The sequence below is a fragment of the Dunckerocampus dactyliophorus genome, chromosome 2, assembly GCF_027744805.1.
Source record: "Dunckerocampus dactyliophorus isolate RoL2022-P2 chromosome 2, RoL_Ddac_1.1, whole genome shotgun sequence".
NCBI lineage: Eukaryota > Metazoa > Chordata > Actinopteri > Syngnathiformes > Syngnathidae > Dunckerocampus > Dunckerocampus dactyliophorus.
The window spans coordinates 19,863,265-19,888,183 of record NC_072820.1 but is presented as its reverse complement, the minus strand read 5'-3'; the positions used below and the strand labels follow the sequence as shown (position 1 = coordinate 19,888,183).

The 24,919-nt window shown below is 40.7% G+C and overlaps 1 protein-coding gene across 2 annotated transcripts in view; it reads right to left on the bottom strand.

Annotated features, from left to right (window-relative positions):
• Positions 1–24,919, bottom strand: part of LOC129176557 (extended synaptotagmin-2-like) — a 37,518-nt gene that overhangs the window by 11,276 nt on the left and 1,323 nt on the right. For both annotated transcript variants that reach the window (XM_054766701.1, XM_054766702.1), the window contains exons 3-15: positions 24,207–24,606; positions 17,520–17,561; positions 17,061–17,195; positions 16,804–16,880; positions 14,007–14,079; positions 13,104–13,193; positions 6,804–6,859; positions 4,928–5,048; positions 4,664–4,840; positions 4,297–4,379; positions 4,069–4,117; positions 3,151–3,240; positions 2,977–3,072 (exon numbers count right to left, since the gene is read on the bottom strand). In XM_054766701.1, the coding sequence (XP_054622676.1) occupies positions 2,977–3,072; positions 3,151–3,240; positions 4,069–4,117; positions 4,297–4,379; positions 4,664–4,840; positions 4,928–5,048; positions 6,804–6,859; positions 13,104–13,193; positions 14,007–14,079; positions 16,804–16,880; positions 17,061–17,195; positions 17,520–17,561; positions 24,207–24,599 (1,482 nt within the window). In that variant the 5' untranslated portion in view covers positions 24,600–24,606. The remainder of the gene's footprint in view (positions 1–2,976; positions 3,073–3,150; positions 3,241–4,068; positions 4,118–4,296; positions 4,380–4,663; positions 4,841–4,927; positions 5,049–6,803; positions 6,860–13,103; positions 13,194–14,006; positions 14,080–16,803; positions 16,881–17,060; positions 17,196–17,519; positions 17,562–24,206; positions 24,607–24,919) is intronic.

Sequence of the window (24,919 nt, the reverse complement as noted above, 5' to 3'; positions counted from 1 at the left end):
ACTTAATTTATCAAGTAGACTTTTATAGAATGATTGCCTAAATTTAGCTGTTGTAAAAAATAAAAATAAAAAAACATTGTGTCTCCAGATTTTGTGAGGAAAACAACTGAGATAAAAAGACAAAATTTGGAGGTACTTGTTGAATGGACAAATATTTTTGAGTTGTCGGCCACAAAGCAGCTAATACAACGGAAGTTAAAGTTAAACATGTTGGGGTGACAAATGTAAATTGACAATGATGATGATGATGATGATAATGATTATAGGAATAAAATCCACACTTCAGAATAGAACAGTCAACTGATTTAGTGGGAAAACCAACAAAAATACCGTAATTTCCCACTATAGAGTGCGCCAGTATTTAAGCCACGCCCACAAAATTTAAAGAGAAAAAATGATGTACATATATAAGCTGCACGGATCTAGAAGCCACAGGCGTCCACGTTGCAAGATGGGATATTAGTACACAGAAAAATGCTACACAGAAAGATTTTTTCAACTTTTAATTAAATAATTGCTTTTTTTCTCCCCAAACAGTGCGTGTAATACAGCTAGGTAAACAGTAGCCTACCAGAAAAGTAAGTCATCGCCATCCTCCTCCTCCTCTTGGGAATTAAGATCACCAATGTCGTGCCTACCAGTGTTAGAACTATACAGTCCCACAATTCTGAGCACACACTGCGCCGGCCTGGCTCCTTTCGTTGTCGCTACCAGCATCACCCCCACCCAGAGGCAAATCAGTCCCTGAGCCCATGCTGTCCTCCCCAGCACACAACAGTCCAGCCCCCCGACACCTGCTTGTAACAGTGGATTTCCCTACACCACTCCACACTGCCAAAATCAACCGGAAGACCCGTGAAAAAGCCACTGGATCGATTACCTTCAACCTGAAAGCCACATCATATGCACCTCTCCACGCATTCTCCATGATGAGTAGTGATGTGCAGGTCGATACTGAAATGTCAATACCGCCGTTGCAAGATCTTTAGGCACTGAAATTGATTTTCAAATCAAAAATATCGATACTTTGATACTTCAGTCAGTTGAGGTAATGTATATCATTAACAGGAACACAATGGAGAATTATTGAGACCTGATATGCAGTTGTTTAAAATAAATGAATAAATTACTCTGATGACTTATATTTTGATTGTATGAGCGATGCTATGATTTGAAATACACTACTTTAAAAAATGTATCTGACATGTTAGGTGTATTTGCACAAAGTATCGGTATCGCCGATACCAGCCTAAATTTTACTCAGTATGGAATTCGAAAAGAAATCAGTGGTATCACTAAATCACTAATGATGAGACCGTCCACATAAAGCACAAAACGACTGCTCCAACGCAACACAAGATGTCGTGAGACCAGAACGAGACCACCACATCACGGTATAAGCCACAGGTTTCAAAGCGTGACAAAAAAGCAGCGACTTGTACACCGGAAATTGCGGTAAATACATATTAGACCACTTCCTCCAACAAGAACTTTTCAAATTAAAAATAAGTTATTTTTGTTATTTTTTATTTACTTAGCATTCCATCACACTAAAGATCAAACTAATTTTCCAGCAAAATTATCTCAAATTAAAAACACCGTATTATATACAATAATACTGTTTCTATGATTTAATGAACTGGAGGAGAACTATTCATGCTATCATGTAGCCAAGCTGTTAATTCTCCCATTACGGATCATGAGATGAGTCAAGCCAGGACAGACATGTGCAACACACTGGATGGTTTGATCAGAGAACAGATCAGAACCATCATTGATGTCTTCCTTCTAAAGCATGTGTTTATAAGATTATTAATGAACCGGCAAATTAATCATGAAGATGCTAAAGATGAGGCCAATACTCAGCTCTGCTTCTGCTCAAGCATTAAGACACAAAGCAGTGTTTCCCATACATTCATTTATTTGTGGCGGACAGCCACAAATAGATTTGGTGCTACCTGTTCACCCTCGCTCATAAACACATTATGATGAGACTATCTGTGAATGTAGTTTGTCGTTCCAACTCTGTACAGTAGATGGCATCATAAATATGCTTCTTAACACACCTCATACCCACCTGGTCTGCCAGGGAATAAGAAGATGTAGCAGGAGGGATCAGCGTTGCCATCTTAGCAACTTTGTCACTATATTGAGCGAGTATCAAGACCTCTATAGATTCTGTTTTAAAAGCAAATACCGACAAATCTCGCAAATTTTTCCGGTCTTATTGGAGACTTTTGGAGACTAACATGAAAGTAAGTATTGCTCTTCTTAATGAGCTCCGTCTTGCTTGTAACATTCAAAAAACTAAAAAAACAAGCAACAGAAGAAAGTTCATTTGTTTTGCTTGTCATGTTTTTTTGTCTCCCACTGCGTCCATAAAAATTACATGCACATGCGACATGGCAAATAATGCAAATTAGACAATGACATCATCAAGTGCCCCCAGCCACAAATAGATTGCAGTCCCGTGGGAAACACTGCAAAGTTAAATGGAACTGAGCCCATGCAGTTCAAACAGATGCTTTCGGACCGAGTCAGGTACACCTCAGCAGCGGACTCACAAATAAAGTCCGATAGACAGAGGCTGTGTTCTCACAGAACACCAGGCCGGCCACCCGCCTCTCTTTTAAGTAGCCATTGCCCAGGTTGCCCTCGAAGATGCTCTTCACAGGAAGAGGAGGAAGAAAAAAAGGAGAGAGAGTAGGCTGAAAAGAGGAAGGTGATGTTGTACTTCTCACTGTTAATGTACAAATGTATTATTTATCAAGTCACATTTTGTGGCTGTTATACTGTATGTGTCTGAATCTTGAAAGTTAAGTGAGAGCTAAGCTAAGTGAGGAAGGTCCTGGAAGATGTTTACAAGCGATGTGACAAAGAAGCCAAAGTTCTGTCCCCGCTCAAAAGTCACACTTCATGGAGACAAAGTCAATTGTTTTCAGAGGGGTCAGGGTCTTATTTGGAACTTTGACTCACCGGCAGGTTTCGAGCCGAGTCCAAGAAGACAACGAGGAGTGCAGATGACAGCCCATCGTTGGCTTTGCCACGGTCCGCCCGAATGCTGGCCAGCGCCTAGAGGGACAAAAGAAGAGAAAGTATAGCGGATGCTTCAAGAAGTCTCGCATGTCAAGTCACACGCATGCACAGCACCTGGTCCAGCTTGTCGGGTGTGGACAGGAGAGACAACCACTCCAGCTTGAGGTGCAGCTTCCCAGAGGCCACGCCATCCAGCCCGAACCACTGAAGACACAAACTTCATCATGATTTTATTCATGAATGGAACATGTAAAACACTTTTTTTCAGCTAAAAAAGGCTTGAAAAAAAATCACATCACACGTTTGCACAACCACTTGTTGCCAGGCAGAACTTTTGCATAGTAAAAAAAAAAGAAATGTTACAGTCATGCAACTAACAAGTATTCAAAATCAAATCTTTGCCATTCGAGTAAAATACTGTATCAATTCAGTGTTTCTCATACACTAATTTATTTGTAGTGGCCGACCACAAATTTGGACCACCACAGAAAGATCTGGTGCTCCCATTTTTTTCTTCTTTTATGTTGGGGAGTGATGTTAACACAACATACTGTCGCACAGCCACACTAGATGGCATCCGCCACACATACTGCAGCTGACTTGGTCACACATTATTATGCAATTCATTACACTGAGCCAACAAGCCAACTAAGAGTTGCGGTTTGCTTATGGAGCTGACACCACAAACCCAACCCCGACCAGGAACAACAAAAGTAAGGGTGTAGGGGTGCCCAAAGTGCGGCTCAGGGGCCATCTGAGGCCCGTGGCTCATATGTCATTGCATCACTGACCACGGATCTTGGGTCTCAAAAAGGTTGGTTACCACTGGACTAGGGTTATCTAGTCATGAGCATGAACCGATAACGCCTGCTTGGATGGAAGCCAAAATGTCTTCTAAGACAACGGGAATAGTCCAATTTCCGATCGATTCAATGCACTGAAAATGTCCACATTATTAAGGATGTCAGTGGCTAGAAAATCGTCTTTACTTATAAACTGTTAATGGTGAGATGAAAGACTAGCCCCACTTACCTCGTCAACCGCCTGGTCTTTGGCGAGCTCGGCAATGTCGATGGTCACACTGTAACAGTCAGACAACATGAGTCACTGTAAGCTTTAACAAGTCACGCGAGTAACATCATTAACTTTAAAATGACAAATAATCATACACAATCAACAACTGCTGCCATTAAATTCATTAGAGCGATTGCTCTGAAACAAAAAGGTGAAAATGGTTGTGCTGAGTTAATATACCGGTACCTTCCCAGAGGGTCGTCTTTGTCAGTATCTTCATCGTAGAGCTGGACCTCCAGGTTGTGTCCGGTGGGATCCATTACTTCGGCCTGCAACAAAGAGTCACCATAGCAAAAGAAGACATCCGTCATTACACGACAAGCTCCATTTTGAGATCAACTAGCAAAGTTTATCTGCCAATATAGTTGGGATACATCTTGGCAGGCTACTTACAAGACATATCTTTGTCGATTGATTAGTCTGTTATTAGTTTTGGTCATTTTGAGTCATTTTGGATTTTGCCTCTCCCTCAGAATGCAAATGGAAGAATCACCTACATCTAACATCTGACGTCACTCAGCCTGCTTGCTTGCAGACAAACAGTTCTGCCCACCTCGTATACGGCATTCCATTTGGGGTGGAGCGTCTCGTGTATGACTTTGCTCTGGAAGAGCTGGTTCCCGACCCGGATGACTCCATATGGATCGGACTTGCCCTTGATCAGACCGCCCAGAAATTTGTCCTTACCCACGAGGTCCTGGGCCTCGATGAAGTGGATCCGCAGGATTCCCTAATGGCACAGTTCACGGTATGAGATAAACAAAGCGAGAAGATGTTAAATGTTTTGGTGGGAGGAGGAACTGTGTGAGGTCAGTACTTTGGGCACGGGGAAGAGGAGGTGGTCCAGCTGGGCCTCCCCCACCAGAGGGATGGTGATGCGGTTGGGAAGGACCACAAAGCTGTAAATGATGTCTTGGATCATGTTGTCACAAAGACCACTGACACAGGAGACAAGAAACAGTAATATTTAACAGCGTATATTGCATCATAATTTGAATGACTAATAAATCAATTCCGCTCTGACAGTGAGCATTACTACTTTTACAACGGCTGGATATTTGCATTGGATCTCATTACATTTTGTACCTAATGAAGTGGCCAAAGAGTAGAGTTAGATGAAATTTAATATAGGGGTGCAACCATTCCTCGAATGATTAGAGTACCTCGATTACATTAATTATTATTTCTCTCCTTTTCCAGGAAATACAGTCTGGGATGGATAAATCCATCTACAAAAGCACCATCATGTAGTCCATCAGACCCAAGAAAATACAGCTTGTTCCTATGCACAATGTAAATTTAAGGAATAAAACGGTTGATTATTTAAAAAATGAAACCAATTGGTTGTTCATTATTTAGTGGAAATGTTTTATTTTCTCCTGTGTATTTATAATTGCACTTTAACCAAGCAAAAATATGTTTTTTCCCATTACTCGATTAATCAAAAAAAATAATTTAAAAAAATTCTGAATAATACTCGATTGCTAAAATATTTGATTGCTGCAGCCCTCATTTAGTATTACCAATTAAGTATTGTGAATGACGGGTAATTTAGCCATAGTCGATGTTTGAAATGAATACAAATAATAGTATGTTTTAGCAACATGTTGTGATGTTCCTCTGACATTACACCTCATGCCCACTAGAGCGAGACAGTACTGCGTTCATGCACTGTTGCTCCCTGCTAAAACGAATATACTTCTGATGGGCTTTTTTTCTGAAATTCCCTACACATGAAAAGCTCATTTTAGAGCCGCCATGTTGATTGTGACTCAGCTCCTTCACTAAAAGACACACACCATGTCCTGGAATATTTCTATGGTAGGTGTGTTAGCTTGGCACAGTATGTACATTCCAAAGTGGATCCAGGTGGAAACACACATAAAGACGCAGTCTGTTTGGTAGTGCAGATAATCAGTGTTGAAATATGACACATGCACACACACACACTAGTCAGTAAGAAAGTGAAAAGGGTGGGGCAAGTCATGCACTTGATCACTAACGAAACACACACGCACACATACACACACACGCACGCAACCCCCCCCCCCCCCCCCCCACACACACACACACACAGTGTAATACGACAAACCCGTCAAACGAGGACGACTACATTTCAAAGGGCGGAGTCTCCAGGAAAGCGGTTTTTCTGGTGTAAATAAGCAGGAAGCTAGCAGGAAACATGACAGCAAACTTCACTGACATCCTTTATGCGTTTATTTATTTAATAGGCCTTAGTTTTATCTTCACAAGCCAGAAGATGCCACTAGTGCTGCTGCTGCTTCCTGCCGGTTGGTAGCGTGATGACGAGTCAAAGCTTCAAGTCCTCCACACACCAAAGATGCATAGTGCACACAAAAACTTGTAGGACAATAAAAGTAAATTTGGGTTGGACTTTGTATGACTATTGCATGACATCATGACGGTTTTCTTCTCTAATTATTTGGCCCTATAGCTGCCAAATTCTCACACCCTTGCACAAAGAGATGCATTCAGGCGGCCTCAACATTGCAGTTTGGGTGTCAGTGTTGTGTTCAAGTGCACCTCAGCAGTTTCAGCGCACAGAAACTGACATTCAGTGCCAGTTAGCCTGCTAGCTGCCAACTCTTCGCATTTGGACATTTTTCTCCACAAAGGCCTAGTCAGTACAAGGGCAGGAAGAGTCTTTGATTGCGTGAAACAGCAGTACGTACTTGACCCCAGGGATGTCCAGCATGTTGGTCAGGCCAGTCCAGTTGATGTCCAGCAGCTGAAACACACCACAGACGAAAGATGACTGACATACACACACACACACACAATTCTAAAATGTGACCTCTGTTGCAGAAAGCGTTGGATGTCATTACATAGTGTACCTAATGAAGTGACGGTCTGCAGTGAAACATTAAGTATCTAATTGCACACACACATATTTTCTCATTTATCTCGCTGCGGATGAAGCTTTAATTACGCTGTCATAGCAGGCACTAGCGTTAACATCAGTGCTAGCAGTGGTGGATTAGCCATAATGACAGAAATTATCATTCCCAAGATTAGCAATGATAGCTGGTCATCAAGCAGGATGAGAGGAACTTGAGGTTAAACAAGTAGTGAGGGAGGAAAGCATTTCTGGCATGTTGCTTCACACCAGTAAGGGTGGCATGCTACAAATAACGTACAGTACGTGTGTAGCAAGGTTAATGGTACTTCTACGATGCTGTGTGTGTGTGTGTGTGTGTGTACAGTATGTGTGCCTTTTACAAAGCTGTCATCACAAGGAGACTGTGTGTGTGTGTGTGTGTGTGTGTGTGCGCGCGCGCGCGTGTGTGTGTATGTTAATGCACAGAGAGACAGTGAGTCAGCAGCTTTGAGATAATGCGTGTCGGCAAAGCTGGAAAAGGTCAGGAGAGAAGATTATCAGTGTGCAGTGTTAGAAACGTTCACAAAATGCTGGAAAACATGACTAAAATAAAGTGGAAGAACCGCTCAAGAATGACACGCTCTGAATCAGGGGTGCCCATTATGTTGATTCGGAGCTACCAGTAGATCGCCAAGGTAGCCTGGGTCGATCGCGCAAATGTCACTTTGTAGATGTCATAAGACATCGGTCAGATGACATTAGCTCCCCTCCTGTTTCGTTCTTGCTGCCCCACGGCGTTTCAAGCTACACACGGAGATGCAACTTTCATATTATTCTGATTACAGATAAACGAACTCAGTGGTAAGATGTCAAATGTCAATTGTTTGATGGCTTTGCTTTGTGTCCTGAACTCCAGCCATAGAAATGCGTGTTTTATACACTTCAGTTTCTTCAGCTGTTATTTCATGATGAATTAAAAAATGTGCCCATTGCTGAAACCTTTTTAATATGTTGCCTTGACCGTGGCTGCATTGTCTTGTGTATAATCATTTTATAGGATCGGTAATGTTTGATAGCACATGCTAACTGGACCTAATACATGAACTGTGTGTCTTAATGAATGCTATGTAGCTATTTTGACTGACATATTACTCAGGTACTCAGGTTATGTACACAAATATTGAGGAATTACTCAATATAATTATGATATCAACCACTTCGATTACCTGTAAACTTTGAAAATGTGAACGTCAAATACTAATCATTAATATTTACAATAGTATTTTAAAGTTTACCGGTTAGAATTTATATATATGTTATATGTTTTAAAGAAAGAGGTCGATAATTTTGACTTGTAACTTGTATGTAGAAAAAGTGCGTGCACCCCTGACAAATAGTATTCCCTCGTTTATCACGGGGATAGGTTCTCAAAATAGCCCACAATAAGTGAAATCTACGAAGTAGCCAACTATATTTTTGTGCAATTATTATATATATATTTTAAGGCTGTAAAACCCCTCACCATACACTTTATGCACTTTTCTCAGACAGGCATTAACATTTTGTCACATTTCTCTCTTGTTTAAACACTCTCAAAGTTCAAATTTCATTTGAATTTTAATGATCAACTTACGAGATTGGACATAAGAAACTAAGTGCCTCACTCCTCTAATCGTGGCTTGTCCTGGCGCTGTTAGGCTATAGTGTTTTTGTATCCTTGTTAAAACATATTCCTCCTCCGAGTCCTCCATGAACCGAAGATTCATTTACAGTATTCCCGGTGCCCTACAGCCACATGACGACTTCTGCCTTCAACACCCTCAACTGGTAGTAGTAGTAAACACAATAACAGACCCATGCAACAGAGCACCGATAGATCACTCTAATACACCACAAGGACGCAGAACACAATGCGCGTTCATACGCTTTAAAAAAAAAAGTGCAAAATTGCACTTTAAAAAATCAGCAAGATGAACAACAATGTAGTGAGGGAACACTACATGTATAACGTACATAAATACGTACTTATACTTTTTAAATCAATATACTAAATACTGTATATTTGCTATATATATAGTAGGAGGTAAATCTTGGGGAGTTGGTCATTTTAAAAGTAGCACGCAGGCTGAAAAAGTGTTGCTGCTGTTCCTGCTTTAAATAATCAGTCACCCCTAATAAAAAGCCAAAGTTCCAACAAGCCGTCCAGCGCAGTTGAAGCAATGACTAACTTCCACAAAGAAGAGGGAGAAGTGACCATTTTCTGTCCACCAATCAACATACTCCACTAGGGGTGTAAGGATTCATTCACTACATCGATGCATGGATTTATATTCCTAGGATCCAACTACATCGATTTGTGCTTAGCAAGTTTCCACTCAAGACGGCATTTATCAATTTAACATCATTTAAAAAGGTAATCAATCGATTGAATCAAAACTAGGAAGTAAAGCATTAGATTTAAACATGGCAGGCGTTACATGGATGCGTGTTTTTTAAGCGATTTTAAAAGAAAGACTCGATAAAGACGAAAAAGAAATTCAGTCCGTGTCTGTGACGTCATCATCTTCCAGGTATGTGGTGGTCATGGGATTTGTAGTGAACCTGTGAAATACAGCTGATTCGCTTTTTCCTCTTTTGGTCAGTTAATTTTCTTCAGTTTTCATATTTAACTCATCTGTCTTATTTGAAACTCCTTTTAAGTGACATTTATGAGGACAATATGCAAAGTTAGGACATTTTGTACGCCTGGTAGTTTACGGTTGAGTAGCAGTGACGCTTTGCGACTCATCATCCAGAACGCCGTGTCCAGGTCAAAACATATGCTTACATTCGCAGAAGCAACAAATGGCACGCACTTGCTTGTGCTAGGTACAGAGAAGAGCGGAAAGGCTGGGAAGCCGTAATTTTCGTTGACCATGTTGTCACACATTTACACACGTGTATTCTTCTTTTGTATGACCACGTTTCCTTACACTGCTGCACGCCATCTGCCATCATTTGACATGTGAAGTCCGTTTGCTCTCCCAGTTTGATTTCATCATTATCAAAACTTATTATCATAAACCCACCAAACCACGGTATCCTGTTCAGTGTCTCTGTTAAGCGCGTCATCAAGATGGCGGACGCTTCCCGACACTCTTGGCGGCAAAAGGTACAAGGAGGCCACATTACTTGCTAGTTGCTGCACTGTCCTTTCAAATGGCTGCTCTGATCAAGGGGATTATCAGCACAAAAAAAGCCCCTGCTGCCATGTACAGGTGAGGAGGTTTCAACACCTAATTGAAGATACCATAACACAGTCATTTGCTGAGGAATTTGCATAGTGTCCCTCACCTTAGGGTGCAAAGTGCAGGTTTGGATTGTGCTTTTTAAAGTAAATAATTCATCATGGCAAGCTATACCAACCTCTGTTCATCCCGATTTTGTATTGCATTTTTAACTTTTTTTTGTACTCATTGAAAATTTATTTTTTTTATTTTTAATTTATTTATAAGTATGTCAGCATTATTAATAATTCATACCTGATTCCCTTACAAAAAACAACGTGAATCTAGGAAACTTCACCTGTGCACTGTCCAGTATCTAGGTATTTATTTCACAGACACACTGGTTGAATTTTTGGCTAAAAAGTTACTGAATCGATTTAAAGTTACTGAATCATTTCATCATCGTATTATTCTACATGAACCAACATCGTCCTTTAATCGTATTGGCAACCACAAATTGTGATATGAATCGTTGAAAAAAGTAATTAGAGCATGTGCTAGGCAGCCTGCAGGCCCGATGCAAACTGGAATATCGCAGATGTTTTGAGTGTTTAACTGCTTGTTGTCCACCACCACAGATGTTTCCATGCATTCTCACTTCAAACCTAGCTCTGAGGGCTCTGAGAAGCTCTGAGTGGAACATGTGATGAGTTACTGTGCAGCATCGTGTCTACACTGTATACTGTGTCTAACTCTACACCTTTGGCTTCCCCAACTGTGCTTGGTACCACAACAGCAGAGTGCTGAAAAGTGGTTCAGATTATTTATTGTGGTAATCTTCACAACTTTTGACAGTGTCAATTAAGAAACAAGCAGCTGCATGGAGACTCCTTCACTTCTATTTTGTATCCAGGCTGCTTATGAAGAGACATGAATTGTCACTTCTTCATTCCAAGCAGTTATCAGCGCTGCCAATCAAATGACATAAAAAAGCGACTATGTGCGGTATGTGAACCTAACAACACAAATCGATGCAATACAGCAGTTCATCATTGGAGGATATAAATTCACTTTGACTTGTAGTGTTGGTGCAGAACCAACAGAACGCATTTGTGTCAGACAGTGAACTGAGTCTACACGCATCCACATGAAACATTCCTTTGAAACATGCAGAACCAGCCTCTGCATATTACAAACATTCCACAACTTACATCATGCTGAGTTCTGAAGTCACCCTAAAGACATGCTTGGCAGCTAGCCAGCTAATGCTACCGGTAGTTTGCTGCATGCCAAATTAATTGTTGTGATTTCAGGTGAACCTCAGTTTTTGTAGTCTCTGATTTTCGCAGGATTCGTTTTTTGCCAAAAATGATTGCAAAAATATGTTTTTGGTTTTGTTACACTGTCTCAGTTACGGGCCCAAACGAAGCATCCACGCATTGGTGGCTCAGTCTCTGAAGAATCAGCAGTGGGTCTGTTAGAGTTTATTGACAGATTCCAGCCAGGGAATCCTTTAATCATCTTTATTGTGTGTGTGTGTGTGTGTGTGTGTGTGTGTGTGTGTGGTTTATTTGTTCACAGAACGCACACAGAATGATGAACAACTCCATATCGGTCCCCCTACACCCTCCTTTAAAGCACTTCACCGTGCGCTGATGAGGCATTCAAGCACACTGCGTATGTCTGAGTGTGAGAGAGTTCCGTGCTTTTTATTTAGGATGGCTGCAAAAAAAGTTGCAAGTGCCAGAACTATGACAAAAAAGTTGAGAAAAACTATTGAATTCAAGAAAGAACTCGGTTGATTGTAATGTAAGGGTACCTTAGTTAACACATGTTACAGGGGGAATGGTTTAACGGAGACACATAACAGGTAGTGAGCCGGGCCAGTGTGTGTAATGATTGTACCTGCTGCGACGTTTACAATAAAGTTCAAGTGAAAAAGTATACAGCTCTAACCGTCCGCTCTTTAAAGTTTAGTTTGTAACGGACGAGAGTGAACCAGTGCCCCTGTGGCTATTCTGCACCTCCCCCCACCCTCTCTCCACTCATATCAAGTCTGTTTCACTCGTATTTCGCTCTGTTTTTTGCATGTAAAACTATCATTCTCTACAAAATGTGTTTTGTGTTAATATTTTTGGGTGTCTGAAACAGAGTCATTGGATTTACATTAAGCCTGTCACGATAATCAATAAAGCAATTAACCACACGATACATGAAAACAAACTAATTTTGCCAGCCTCGATATATTGACATGTGCATAGGTGTTTCTTTTCCTCCTCTCTCTCTCTCTACCAAACAGGCTGGAAGACATTACATTTTTTTTTTTTTATTTTTATTTAAAGGCTCCAATTACAATGTTAAATACTAAGAAATTAAAGTTACAGTGTACTCACATTATGTCATATATTATCATTAATTACATTAATGAAAAAATGGTCTCAAAATAATGTTGACAACAAGATCGTTTATCGGCAATAATTTCTAGGACAATTACCGTTCAGCAAAATTTGTTATCGTGACAGGCCTAATTTACATTTCGTATAGGAAATTTTTTTTTGGTTCTCGTACATTTCGATTTCCGTCTGACTTTTTGGAACAGATTAATGACGAAAAACAAGGTTTCACTGTATTGTGTCTTTGTTTAATAATTGGCTCCTCTGAGATCCATAGCTATTTAATAGCTTAAGAGTTGATAGACCTGGTGAGCCCTGCAAGTATGAGCATGTGACTTCCTGTTCAAACTTGATCTTCACATTCATGTCCCAACTTAACAATTTCACATCCCCGTGTGCAATTTTTAGATGTTAAATCGTTTCTGACGATATCTGAAGGAAGCTCAGGAAGGAAGACAGCAGTCGGGGAGAAGGAATGTGCTAATAGCTTAGGGAGGCTCAGCGTGCACAAGAACAAGAAGAAGAGGAAGGGATGGAGTTCCAGTGTTTACTCACCGGCTTCTTGAGGAAGAAAACGGACAGAGCTCCAATGAGAGGCATGTCGCCCAAGAGAGGCTCCATCACCACTCTCATCACTCCATGAAGCTACACAAGAAACAAGAAAACAACTCAGTTATTTTCAAGCTTTTTATTTACTAGCTTTTTTTCCACCTCTAAATAAAGGCTCAATACTAAATGCTCAATATTTGAACACATAAGCACGTTGTGGTTGCAGTTACTAAATTGACTGACAACATAATCCGCCTGCTTTGTGCACGATTCGCAACGCTCTTTGATGTGTCCCGCATGTCACAATGCGAGCAAATAGCATGACACCAATCCCGCCTCCCTGCTATCACGTCAGCCATTTACTACGCCGTACAGAAGCGGATGTCAGCGCAGACGACACAGCATCAGATTTGTCGTCGTGAAGTGTGATGTGGAGCGCGACAGCTGACAGCCAATGAGCGGGTTTGTCTGACTGAAACAAACTTTCTTGACACTGATCTCTGAAACAGCAAACAGCGGCAGCAGCCCAGTCTGATAACAAATCTTTTATCAGGCCTGTGTCAACAGTGCAGAGGTCGGGGGTCATTGCGGCAACAATAAAGACTGAAACGCTCTTTAATCCTTTATGGGCCAAGAATGACAAAACAGAGTGGATCACTTTCATATGCAACAGGTGGAATGCCATTAGCTGCTTTGGCCAAGCTGTCACACAGACGATGCAAACTTAAGCTACATGCTAATGTTTTGAAGAGCTTGATGAGGCATAGCAAGTATACTGTCGCAGAACTTGTGGATGAAATGGCTACATCACATGACCCTGCTGCCTCTCACTGGCTGCCATGACAACACACACACACACACACACACACACACACACACACACACACACACACACACACACACAGGCACCTGGATGCTCTTGATTCCAGCTCTGCAGTAATACTTCTTGATGTCGACATCAATCTCCGTGTTCCCCACAAAACTGCAAAGACACCATAGTTGATTCAAGCGGACGTATAACACAATCAGAAACTTTCCTCTCAAGGTTGCTCATTGACATCATGGTCTGTGTGATATCAGAAATATTAAGGATGTAGAACATGTTGCGGATGTTGCATTCTCAGGGCATTGAATCGATTCTAACTGGACTGTTCGGGTTGTCTTAGAAGACGCTTCCCCTCCCATCCGAGCAGGCTTCATCCGTCCATGCTCAAGATGAGATACCGTAAATTCCGGTGTATAAGCTGCACCGGTGTATAAGCCGCACATGCCCATGTCATAAAATGGCATATTGTAGCATGCACAAGTCCATGAACACCAGGTAGCTCTTTATTTGACAGAAGCCAATCATGAGCTCTGAAAAAACTCACAATGAGCTTTTCAACCGATTGGAAATTGCAGGTCATTACTTAACATAACATTCTGACTCTCGGTGTCATCTTACATAGAACACTAAACTCATCACACAGCAACTTCAACACTACAACACTAACACTAACACACACTAACAAAAGGTATACCTAATAAATATAAAAACATGTACCAATACGGGTTTGAAATGGGGGGGAAAAACTAAGTTTTCCCATAATGCATTTAGTTTGAGCAAGCCATTTCACTGGAGGACAAGCAGCATAGAAAATGGTGGATGGCGCTGCAATGCTGTCTCTGTCTACCAGTGGGAGCCAGAGGAGCCCGGAGCCCAGAGGGAGGCTGACGTCATTGCAGCGACCCAATGAATGCACTGCCCAGACGCAATGCATTATGGGAAAACTTTAAAAGCAAAATTTGTTCGAGACCAAAAATCACTACTTACTTTCTATTGTTCTCTAGTCTTACCATATCTAATGTATTGTGCCGAGATATGTGGAAATAACTATAAAAGTAGACTTTACTCACTAACTGTACTACAAAAAAGATCACTTAGGATAATCCATAATGCCACTTATAGAGAACATACAAACCCTCTATTCCTAAAATCACAGCTATTAAAATTTGTTGACCTGGTAACAGCTAAAATTATACAAAAAACAAAAAATAACCACAATACAATTCTTCTCATCAAGAGAGGAGAAATATGACCTTGGGAAAAAATTAAACTTAAAACACTTATATGCCCGCACAACACTAAAAACCTTCAACATATTAGTATGTGGAATCAAATTATGGAACGGATTGAATAAAGAACTCAGACAATGCACTAAAATGAGCCATTTCAAGAAAGAGTACAACCAGTTGATGTTTACAAAGCAGAAGGAAGAAGAATTATGAACCACAGGGAAATCCTATGCTATGTCATATGACAACAGCACTTTATGCAATTTACAGCAATTTGTCCATGGGGATTTACAAAAATGCATCAACTTTGTAATTGTAACACATTGTTATATTGCTTTATCACTTTCTCGTGTTATTCACAACTGGCAAAGGGAACATGTTGAATAGGAAATGAACAAATGTATTAGCAACTGATGTGAAATGTATTAACAATTGTGAAATGTATTTGCAATTGGTGTGAAACAAAGAGGGGATAGGATTGAATAAGCTCTGCTTCTTCCTACTCCTTTTGGACAAGTGGAATTGTGAATTGTGATTTGTGATGTACTGAAGTGAAATGAAAATATTCAAATTTTCAAATAAACCAGACAAGACAAGAGAATGAATGCGTTGGTCAGACGCAGTGCATTATGGGAAAACTTTTTAAAAAGTTTTTCCCCCATTGTAACTCATATTGCTACATGTTTGTATATTCATCTGGTATACCCTTTGAGTTTTAAGTTGCTGTATGATGAGTTTGTAAGATGACATTTGTAAGATGACACCGTAAGTCAGACTGTTATATTGTTATACTGTTATATATACACTGACATCCTGCGATTTCCAATGAGTTGACAAGCTCATTGTGAGTGCACTGATAGCCCGTGATTGGCCCCTGTTAAAGAAAGAGCTACTGTTTCTTCACTGACTCATGAGCGGCACAGTATTTAAAGACAATTTGAACAGTCCAGTTGGGATCCAAATTAGATAGCATAGGTAGGCCCGTCACAGGCAGAGTGCTCGCATTTAGCATGTAAATGCTAATATGAATGAAGGCACAAAAGCCAAGGCTTCGAAGCCGAATACGACAGCCCGTGTGGAGGTGCAGCAGAGCCTTCGTCCCGACAGTCGACGCTTACTGACGCATTTCATTGGCAAAGTAAATATAAAACAAAACAGCGCAAAATGGTCGCTCGCTACACTGCAAAAGAAATATAACCTTTCAATACGGTTGAAAAGCCAACATTTCAGGAAATGTTAGAAATGTTTGGCAGCGTACATGGCACATACAGCAATTGTTGAAGGACAAAAAAAATTAAATTTTATTCCCCCAACGCTGATATGTTGTCCAGCTCAAATATGACCCCCTACATTTAAAAATACACTACATTACATGTTTTTTATTGGAGTGGGTTTTGTCAAAGACAGAGTCTATTTTTTTTTATTGTTTTTGGTTATTATTGAGATTTGATATTATTGAAGTTTTGATAAAAGACTCGATTTTATTTTCATTGAGGTTTTTTTTGTCTTTTTTTGTTTGTTTAATTTATTATGTTGCTTGTTTGTTCAATTTATTTAAAAACTCTTGACATTCCAATTACATTGTTAAGTACTCTTGAGAAATGAATGAGAATATTCACAGACATGTTTCGGTACTGATGTTGCAGTGTACCTGATCTGCAGGTCCATGATGACCTGCCTCTTGTCCACATTCTCTGTGTAAACCTTCACACCGTTCACTCTCAGAGGCTGCAAACAAAAGTCATCACGTCAACAACAGAATAACACTAACCCTGCCAGAATAACAAATTCCGTTGAAACTAAACTAGAAAGAGATGAGCAAAATTACAACAGTCAATGTTAGCAGCTAACAGGGCGTCATCGCTGTAGGGCAACTATGAGGCTCAGGATGATCGTGCGAGAGCTCACCTTGTCACCCATGTCAATCTTGGTGAAGCAGAAGGAGCTGAGGTGAGGGTTGGCACCCTTCACGGCCGGTTCGATGGTGTCTCGGAACAACTTGTCCACGAACTGACAGATGAACGGCCACATCTGCTTCACTGTCTACCGGAAGACAATCTTCATTTTGAGTCATGCCATGATCACACTTCTTCCCTATTCTTGTATGTGTGTTAGCTCTAACTAGCTAGCATTTGCTCAAAAGGGACAAGACGGAAAAGTCACAAGAACAACACAGGTGATCAGACATCCACAAGAGCTGTTCATCTGCACCCATGGTTTCCATGGAAGTCCTTGCTCTTCATCTTATTGCTCTTCCAGGTCAGGAAACTTCTCCTACCCTCTTCCTTCTCCTGAGGGTCTCACTAGTGCAGCAGCGTTCCAGATTCTGATCCTATTTATAAAACCTGTGTCCCAGTGTGTGTGTACCTTATTCAGCCACTCCACTCGCTCTACATCTGGAAAATGGACCTAGTTTAGGATACACAAAAGGGATGAATTAGGTAAGACTCACATTCAAAGCAGTCACCATACGCATTAGCAAAGTTAACATTTTATACTACTAACGGCGCTTCATTTCTTTTTACACTTGTATGACACTTACGAATGTTAAAATGTGATACTAAACATTGCCTGTAGAGGTTAATCAGCGTCCTGGAAAGTGTGTCTTTAACTGAGGAAGGTGAGTGTCAGATGACATCAATACATGCGTCTGCCTCTGTATAAACCAACAATCTTGCACTAATGCCACATGCTGTTTTTCCTGGACTTAACATTCTGTTTGCTATTTTTATGACAAGGCATCATTGCCTTGGTTGATGTTTATATTCAATCATGTTTGCATCATGCTAGCGCAGAGGTGTGTACATACGCAGCATGTGAAGAATGACACAAATTTGGACCACCACAAATAGATTTGGCGCTACCTTTTGGCCGTCGCTCTTAAACACATTATATTGGGACTGTCTGATAATGTAGACCGTCCTTCCAACTCCATAAGACAGATGACATTGAAACTATACACACCTCATACACACCTTGTCTGCCAGATGAAGGCAGGAGGGATCAGTGTTGTCAACTTTGTGACTTTTTGTCGCTATATTTAGTGTAATCAGACCCCTCTAGATTCTCCTTTTCAAAAAACGACAAGTGGCTTTTTCTGGTCCTATTAGACACTTTTGGAGACTAACATGAAAGCACGTATCGCGCTTCTCAACAAGCAGACTCATTGCAAGTTATCACAAATGCTTGATTGCAGTTGCTGCTGCTCAGGGTGGCCCAACCAGTTATCAGGTTTAGGGGGCAATTACTTTTTCCCACTGGGCCATTTAGGTTTTTTTTTCCTCCCTTAAAAAAAAAAAAAGTTTCATTTAAAAACTGCATTTTGTGTTCAGTTGTGTTGTCATTGACTAATAGTTGATGATCTTAAACATTTAAGTGTGACAGACATGCAAAAAAAAAAAAAAAAAAAAGAAATCAGGAAGGGGGCAAACACTTTTTCACACCACTGTAATTAAATATTTGACAGCCCCAATTTTTTTCAAATTGTTTCCTGCATGTCTAACTGCAATTGTAAATCAATAAAACATGCTTGTCTTAATATTGTTACCTTTCTCAAACGGATTAATTGGATTTTAATTATTTCTTGTGGGAAAAATTGATTTGATTGATTTGGTTAGCGTCCGTTTCGGTTAGAGTCAGACTGGAACGAATAAACACTGCTGTAGTATTTGTAGCTTGATTTGTTTTTCATGTTTTTTGCTGATTTTTTTGTGTCTCCCACACATGCATCATGCCCCTTGCCACAAACAGATTGCAGTCCTGTGGGAAACACCGAATGATGTCTTTATTGTCTTTGTTTCCTGCAAAGTGTGCAAGCCAATGTGGCTCAGTCGGAGACAAAAGCCAACCAAGAGAGTGTTCCTGGAAGGTAAAGAAACTGGAAACCAGGATGAGGAGACGAACAGTGTCTATATTTATCCTGGCAGAAAGACAGAATGCAAAGAGATAGAGACAGCACCTTGCATCCCTTTCATTGTGTTGTTGCTGTGTTGACATTGCGTTGTCATGTGATCACTGAGCAGCGTCATCTATTTTGTTACATTGATTGGCCACTTCATTAGGTACACAACCTTATGAAATGAGGTAGTTAAAGCAATTTAACCTAATTTTGATGTTTGATTATGTTACTCTAGCAATTCTATGACGTTCTTGTGAGACAAGTTTTTAACTTCTGCTGGCGGCTGTTGAATTAGAACTGAATCCTCTCAGTAACTCTCTCTGATTCAAAGCTGCTTTCCCTGCACAATTTGCATAGATGCAAAGTCATCTGTCAGAGTGGAAGTCAAACTGAATATAACAAGTTCTGTAAGCGTGTGTATGTGTGTGTGTGTGTGTGTGTGTTTCATATAGGACCTTCAGCATGACAAGAGCAGCTCTCTAAATTCAGAGGGTCACACAGCCTCCATGTTGATCTGCATTGTTTCCATTCTTGACTGCCGAGGGCAGCCCCGCCCTTTGGCACATCAAACGGGCTGCGAGGCCCCGCCCACATACCAAGTCACTTGACACGGAACATGCAATCAGCTGACATGTCTTCGAGCGTTGTGTGAAGCCCTGAACACACTTGGACATCGGCCCCTCACATTGGCTCGTCTTCTGTTGTAAGACTTTTCATTGTCATATACACACTTTTGTACATTCATTGGACACGTTTGTTTAGATCAGGGGTCACCAATGTTTTTCCTTGTGAGAGCTACTTTTACAAAATGAAAATGGCCAAGAGCTACTCATTTTTGTAACATTTATTTTCAGAGCTTATTTTAAAGCCAAACAAAGCGAATATGCTTGTTTTTTGTTTTTTTTCATTATTAACTGAAAAACTGAATGAAAAGCAGGCTTGCGGGCACCTCGTGTGGTCGTGGGGGGCTACCTGGTGCCCGCGGGCACCACATTGGTGACCCATGGGCTAGATTGACAGTCAACCTAGGACCTGTGTGCAAACCGACAATACAACAAAAGATGTCATCAGGAAAACCTCTTTACACTTTGTTTCAAGATTGATTGCTTCAAGATGAAGTTAATCAATCAATGTTACACAATCAATCAATTCTAGTTAGATAGATGGCTAGATAGATACTTTTCTAATGAGATGTCAGCCTCAGCATATATTGCTCCAAAATCTTTAACAAACTGTAATGCCCGTGCTTGTGATTAAGAAAGATGTAGTCACAGATGTAATTCCAATCGTATTATTAATGTAAGATATTTTTATGACACCCTTATTTTGTTTACACAATTAGACAAATGTGACAAAGAGCACTCTTATTTTGAAGGCCGGAAGTGTGTCTCCTCTGTTACGGAGCGTGAATGGAAGCTAGCGGGGTTCACTTAGTTTAGCTAGTGCAGCTGTGTATGCACGCGACTCAGGCGGGATGAGTATATCTTCACCGTGTAGTGTTTTACTGCTTTAATGTAAGGACCATTTTACATTGCCCACTGACGACGTGCAGGTTCTGAGTGAAAAAAGACGAGACGCACGTTTATTCTCACACCCAGTGCGTATCAACCGTCAATTGCCATTCTCAACACACACAACACATTCCGGCCTTCAAAATAAGAGAGCTCTTTGTCACATTTATCTAATTGTGTAACAAAATAATGTTGTCACACGTTAACGCAATTGGAATTACATCTGTGACTACATCTTCCTTAATCACAAGCATGGGCATTACAGTTTGTTGAAGATTTTGTAGCAATATGTGCTGAAGCTGATATCTCATTAGAAAAGTTAGCTAAGCTAAAGACAAAATGGGCCAATGATGTATTGCTTCAATAAATGTAAGGATTTTTGCATTTTATTCACTAACCCAAACAGCCCGATCTTGTGGCGGAAGCCGATATTATCCGATCTTCAAAATACATTGGCTCTGCAGTTGATCACGATCCTGAAGATTGGATCGGGAAAACCCTAGTGTGTAGTAGTTGTGTTGTGCAGTGGATGCACTACAATGCATCACAACATCTGGACATGTGTGCTGACCAGAGAGTTGATTGGTCATATTCGTTAGACCTGAAAAAATGTAGCACTGTCTGAGTGACAGTGCGTTGCAATCAGCAGGTGAACTTTGACCCCTCAGTGGCATACGTTATCATCTTCACTTTTATCATGCTGACCTCAAAACCGCTCCTGTGACTTCACACAGATGAACATGTCTACACAACACATCCCACTTCATGTTGATGATGTAATCAACTAATAGTCAGCGTGGAACAAGCAATATTTCCATCCATCCATCCATCCATCCATCTATTTTCTATGCCGCTTATCCTCACAAGGGTCGCGGGGGTATGCCGGAGCCTAACCCGGCATACTCTTGCTGCTCAGAGAATCAGTCGCTTCCTCCCTGTGTGTTTCTCTGTCTGCTTGCTCCCTGCTGAGTACCTGGCCCCTCACACAGACAGAGCAGCGCACTCCCTCTGCTGCTCTCTCTCACTCAGTCCGCTGTAGGAGGACCCGTCAAGGAGAATAATCTAGTTTTCATGCAAGTTTTAGAGAGCATATTACAGCGCTTTAACATTATACAAGATGCATCTACAGGGAAGACCCAGGACCCGTTGGAGAGACTATGTCTCTCAAATTGGCCTGGGAACAACTCGGGATCTGCCAGGAGGAGCTGGACAAAGTAGCTGGGAAGAGGGAAGTCTGGGCTTCCCTGCTTAGGCTGATGAAGGATGGATGGATGAAGTTGCATCTCTGTGAGATAAACGTAGATGCAACTGTTAATTCACATGTTCACCATTATCTAAGACTATTATACAGCATTTTAAAGTTAAATAAAGACATATGCAGATATACACCGCGTCCCACTTCACTTCATAATTCCATGCAGGATTTCCAGGGGCTCATGCATTCAGAAGTTAATGTCTCCATGCGAATCATTTTGAAAATGTTCCAGGTAATGTATTTGTCATTTGATATACTGCATGTTTTGAAAGCAGCTACATTGTAACATAAAATGTAGTTTAGACCCTTGTATTAATCTAGTAACATGTTTTGATTAGTTCTTATTTTGTTTGTAGCCAACTTGTTTTTCCTTTTTAATGTTTGCTTCTGCATTTGGTTTTGAGACGTTTGCAAATACGCAGTGGCTGCAGACAGAACTTTTCAATGCCTAGTAATTGATATTGGTAAGATGTTTTTGTGAGTAAGCCTTTTATAAATACAACACGTATTAGTTTAAAAACACCTCACATTAGCCTATGTATCATCACTTTCAGCCCAATGCAGCCACTTGTTTTATTTTAAAATGCTCAACTATAGTAGCAAATTCTAGGCTAATTACCAACATGCACTAAATGTACAATACTGGTGTAACCTTTTAGAAAACTCTAATTTCTCTGGAGGAAAAACCTACATTTTTAAGTGTTAAGATGGTCTGTCTCTCTTCCATTGTTTTTTCACTCTTTTCTTGCCATTTTTATAGCAACAAATTACTTTCTCCAGGACAATGTTGTTCAAATGATGTTCACGAGGTTATAGTACCACAGTGTGTTCCGAACACTGCTTTTATGCAGACAGAGGAGTTAGTAAGTACTCCAGAACTTGGAACACCTGTCGGAATTAGTTACACCAACTGCCAAGGCTTGGTCAACTTCAATTTCTGCAGAAACAGGCCTTTTTGTATAATTCTAAAATTCACATTATTTTTCAGTTTTAATTAACCTTACCATTTTTTAACCTCTGGCACTTCAACACTTACCTTTTTACCATTTCAAGCTATTCATGTGACTTGAACAACTTGGGGTGTTCTAAAACTTTTGACCGGCAGCGTATATATTTTCATTTGACTGGCAGAGGGGAAGAGCAAGGTGTGGGGCCACTAGACAAATGACCCAACAAGCGTTGCAAGTTAGCCAGGGCTCCAGTACCAGCAAAGGAAAGAACACTACAAATCTGTGGCCACACCTAAAAGTAAATCACAAAGACTCATGTCCTTATGTCAACAGTGTTACTAATTAAACTTTCTTATTTTCATTTAGTAGTCTTCTGCTTCTTTGTGTAGAATCATATAAGAATTTATGTTCATGTACAGTATATATCCAGTGTACATCAATGCTCTTATTTTATATATTGGCCAACATATTGATTATTGCCGATAACGACTTTTGTTCAGCCCCCAATATCGGTATTGGCCCCATAAATCCCAAATCGGTCGGGCTCTAATGGAAACTTACCACACATAATAGTCGTAATAGTGTAAATAATATATAGTAATATACTAATTTAATTTCTACATTACACTCTTCTGCACTCTGTGTGCTTGCTACCAGCCCCGCCTCCACTCACTGAGACAACGAGACTGTATGACTGACAGTCAAGGACTCACTCCATTCATGCCGTTATTAAATGGAACAAACGCGACAAGGTGCTGAAAGCAATGCACAGAGTCAACTTTCTTCCTGCCTGTTTGGAGGCGACAGATGAGGAAAACAGACACACATGCACATGGCAATACAGTACATTGAGGCCGCCAAAATTATCAAGTTTATTTTCATTTATTGTGTGATTAATTAATTCATTCATTTTCGTCCCAGGCAACATCTGACAAATATTTTATGGGGCGATCCAAAAGTTGGCGACAATGCTTTATCAGTGGTTGCAATTCACCACAGAGAAAACTGAGTGTACTGCCAGAAGTGTTCCATTTGAAACACAGCATGAAAGTCAGTGATGACTTTGAATTTGTCACTTTATGGCTACCCCATGACGCCTCTTTCACTAGCTCAGGTCTCAAATTTTAAAGTGGTGACACACAAGCATCAGGTATGTTTGGTTGAAAAGCAACAAACTAATGGTGCTAATTTATAAATGAGAATCTGTTTCGGAGTGAATATTGTTTGAGTCAATTTGCCTATAATGTGATGTGCATATTAACAAAGCTACAAAGCTTTAACATACAGAAAGGGAAAGCCATGTGTGTTCATGTGTCACATAAGGATTGTGGATGATGGGCAAAATTCCAAAAAAGTGCAGTTTTCCTTTAAGTGTGGATCTTCTTTTACTTTTCCTTTGAAAAGACTTAAAAGAAGATAGGAGAGACAAGGCGGACTTACCCATGGTGGCAGGTCAGTGGTAGGCAGACTCTTCTTGACAACTATGTCCTTGTGTTCCAGGAAGGCCAAGGCCCGGTTGATCCGGTAGTCCTTGCTGCCATGGGTTCTCCTCCAGTAGAACAAGGCAGCCAGTCCGATCAGCACCCAACTGAAGCTGAACTCAAAGTAGCCCAGGATGTAGATTGGCAGGATGATGGCGAACGTCTTGGCAAATCTGACCCACATCTGGGTGACATCCGTCAGGGAAGACAGAGGCTCGCTGGCTGGCTCCTCCAGGACCGAAGGCGGGCCCAGTGTGGAGCTGGTTGGGTCGGCGGGCGTTGAGACAGGTCCGTTTGCCATGGCAACCGGTCCGGCTGAGCCATCCATCCTGGAGCCAACACTGTTACTCATTTCCCCTCTGCAGAGACAATGTCAGACATTTACTGCAAACAGTAGAGACAGACACAACACAGAAACATGCACAATACCACAAAACACCAAGGTTGTGCTAGCAGGAAATAATTTACTTTTGAAACATTTTATCCTAGCTCAAGTGCAATACAGTAGAGTTTTTACAAGCACAGTAGTAAACATGGTTAAATGAATTATTGGATCTTATTATATTGTGTACCTAGTTAAGTGGCGAGTTTAGGTATAAAGAACAGTATATACTACAGTAGGCTACTGTATAAAGCAAAAATGATGCTGGTTTAAATAAACTGTTTATACAA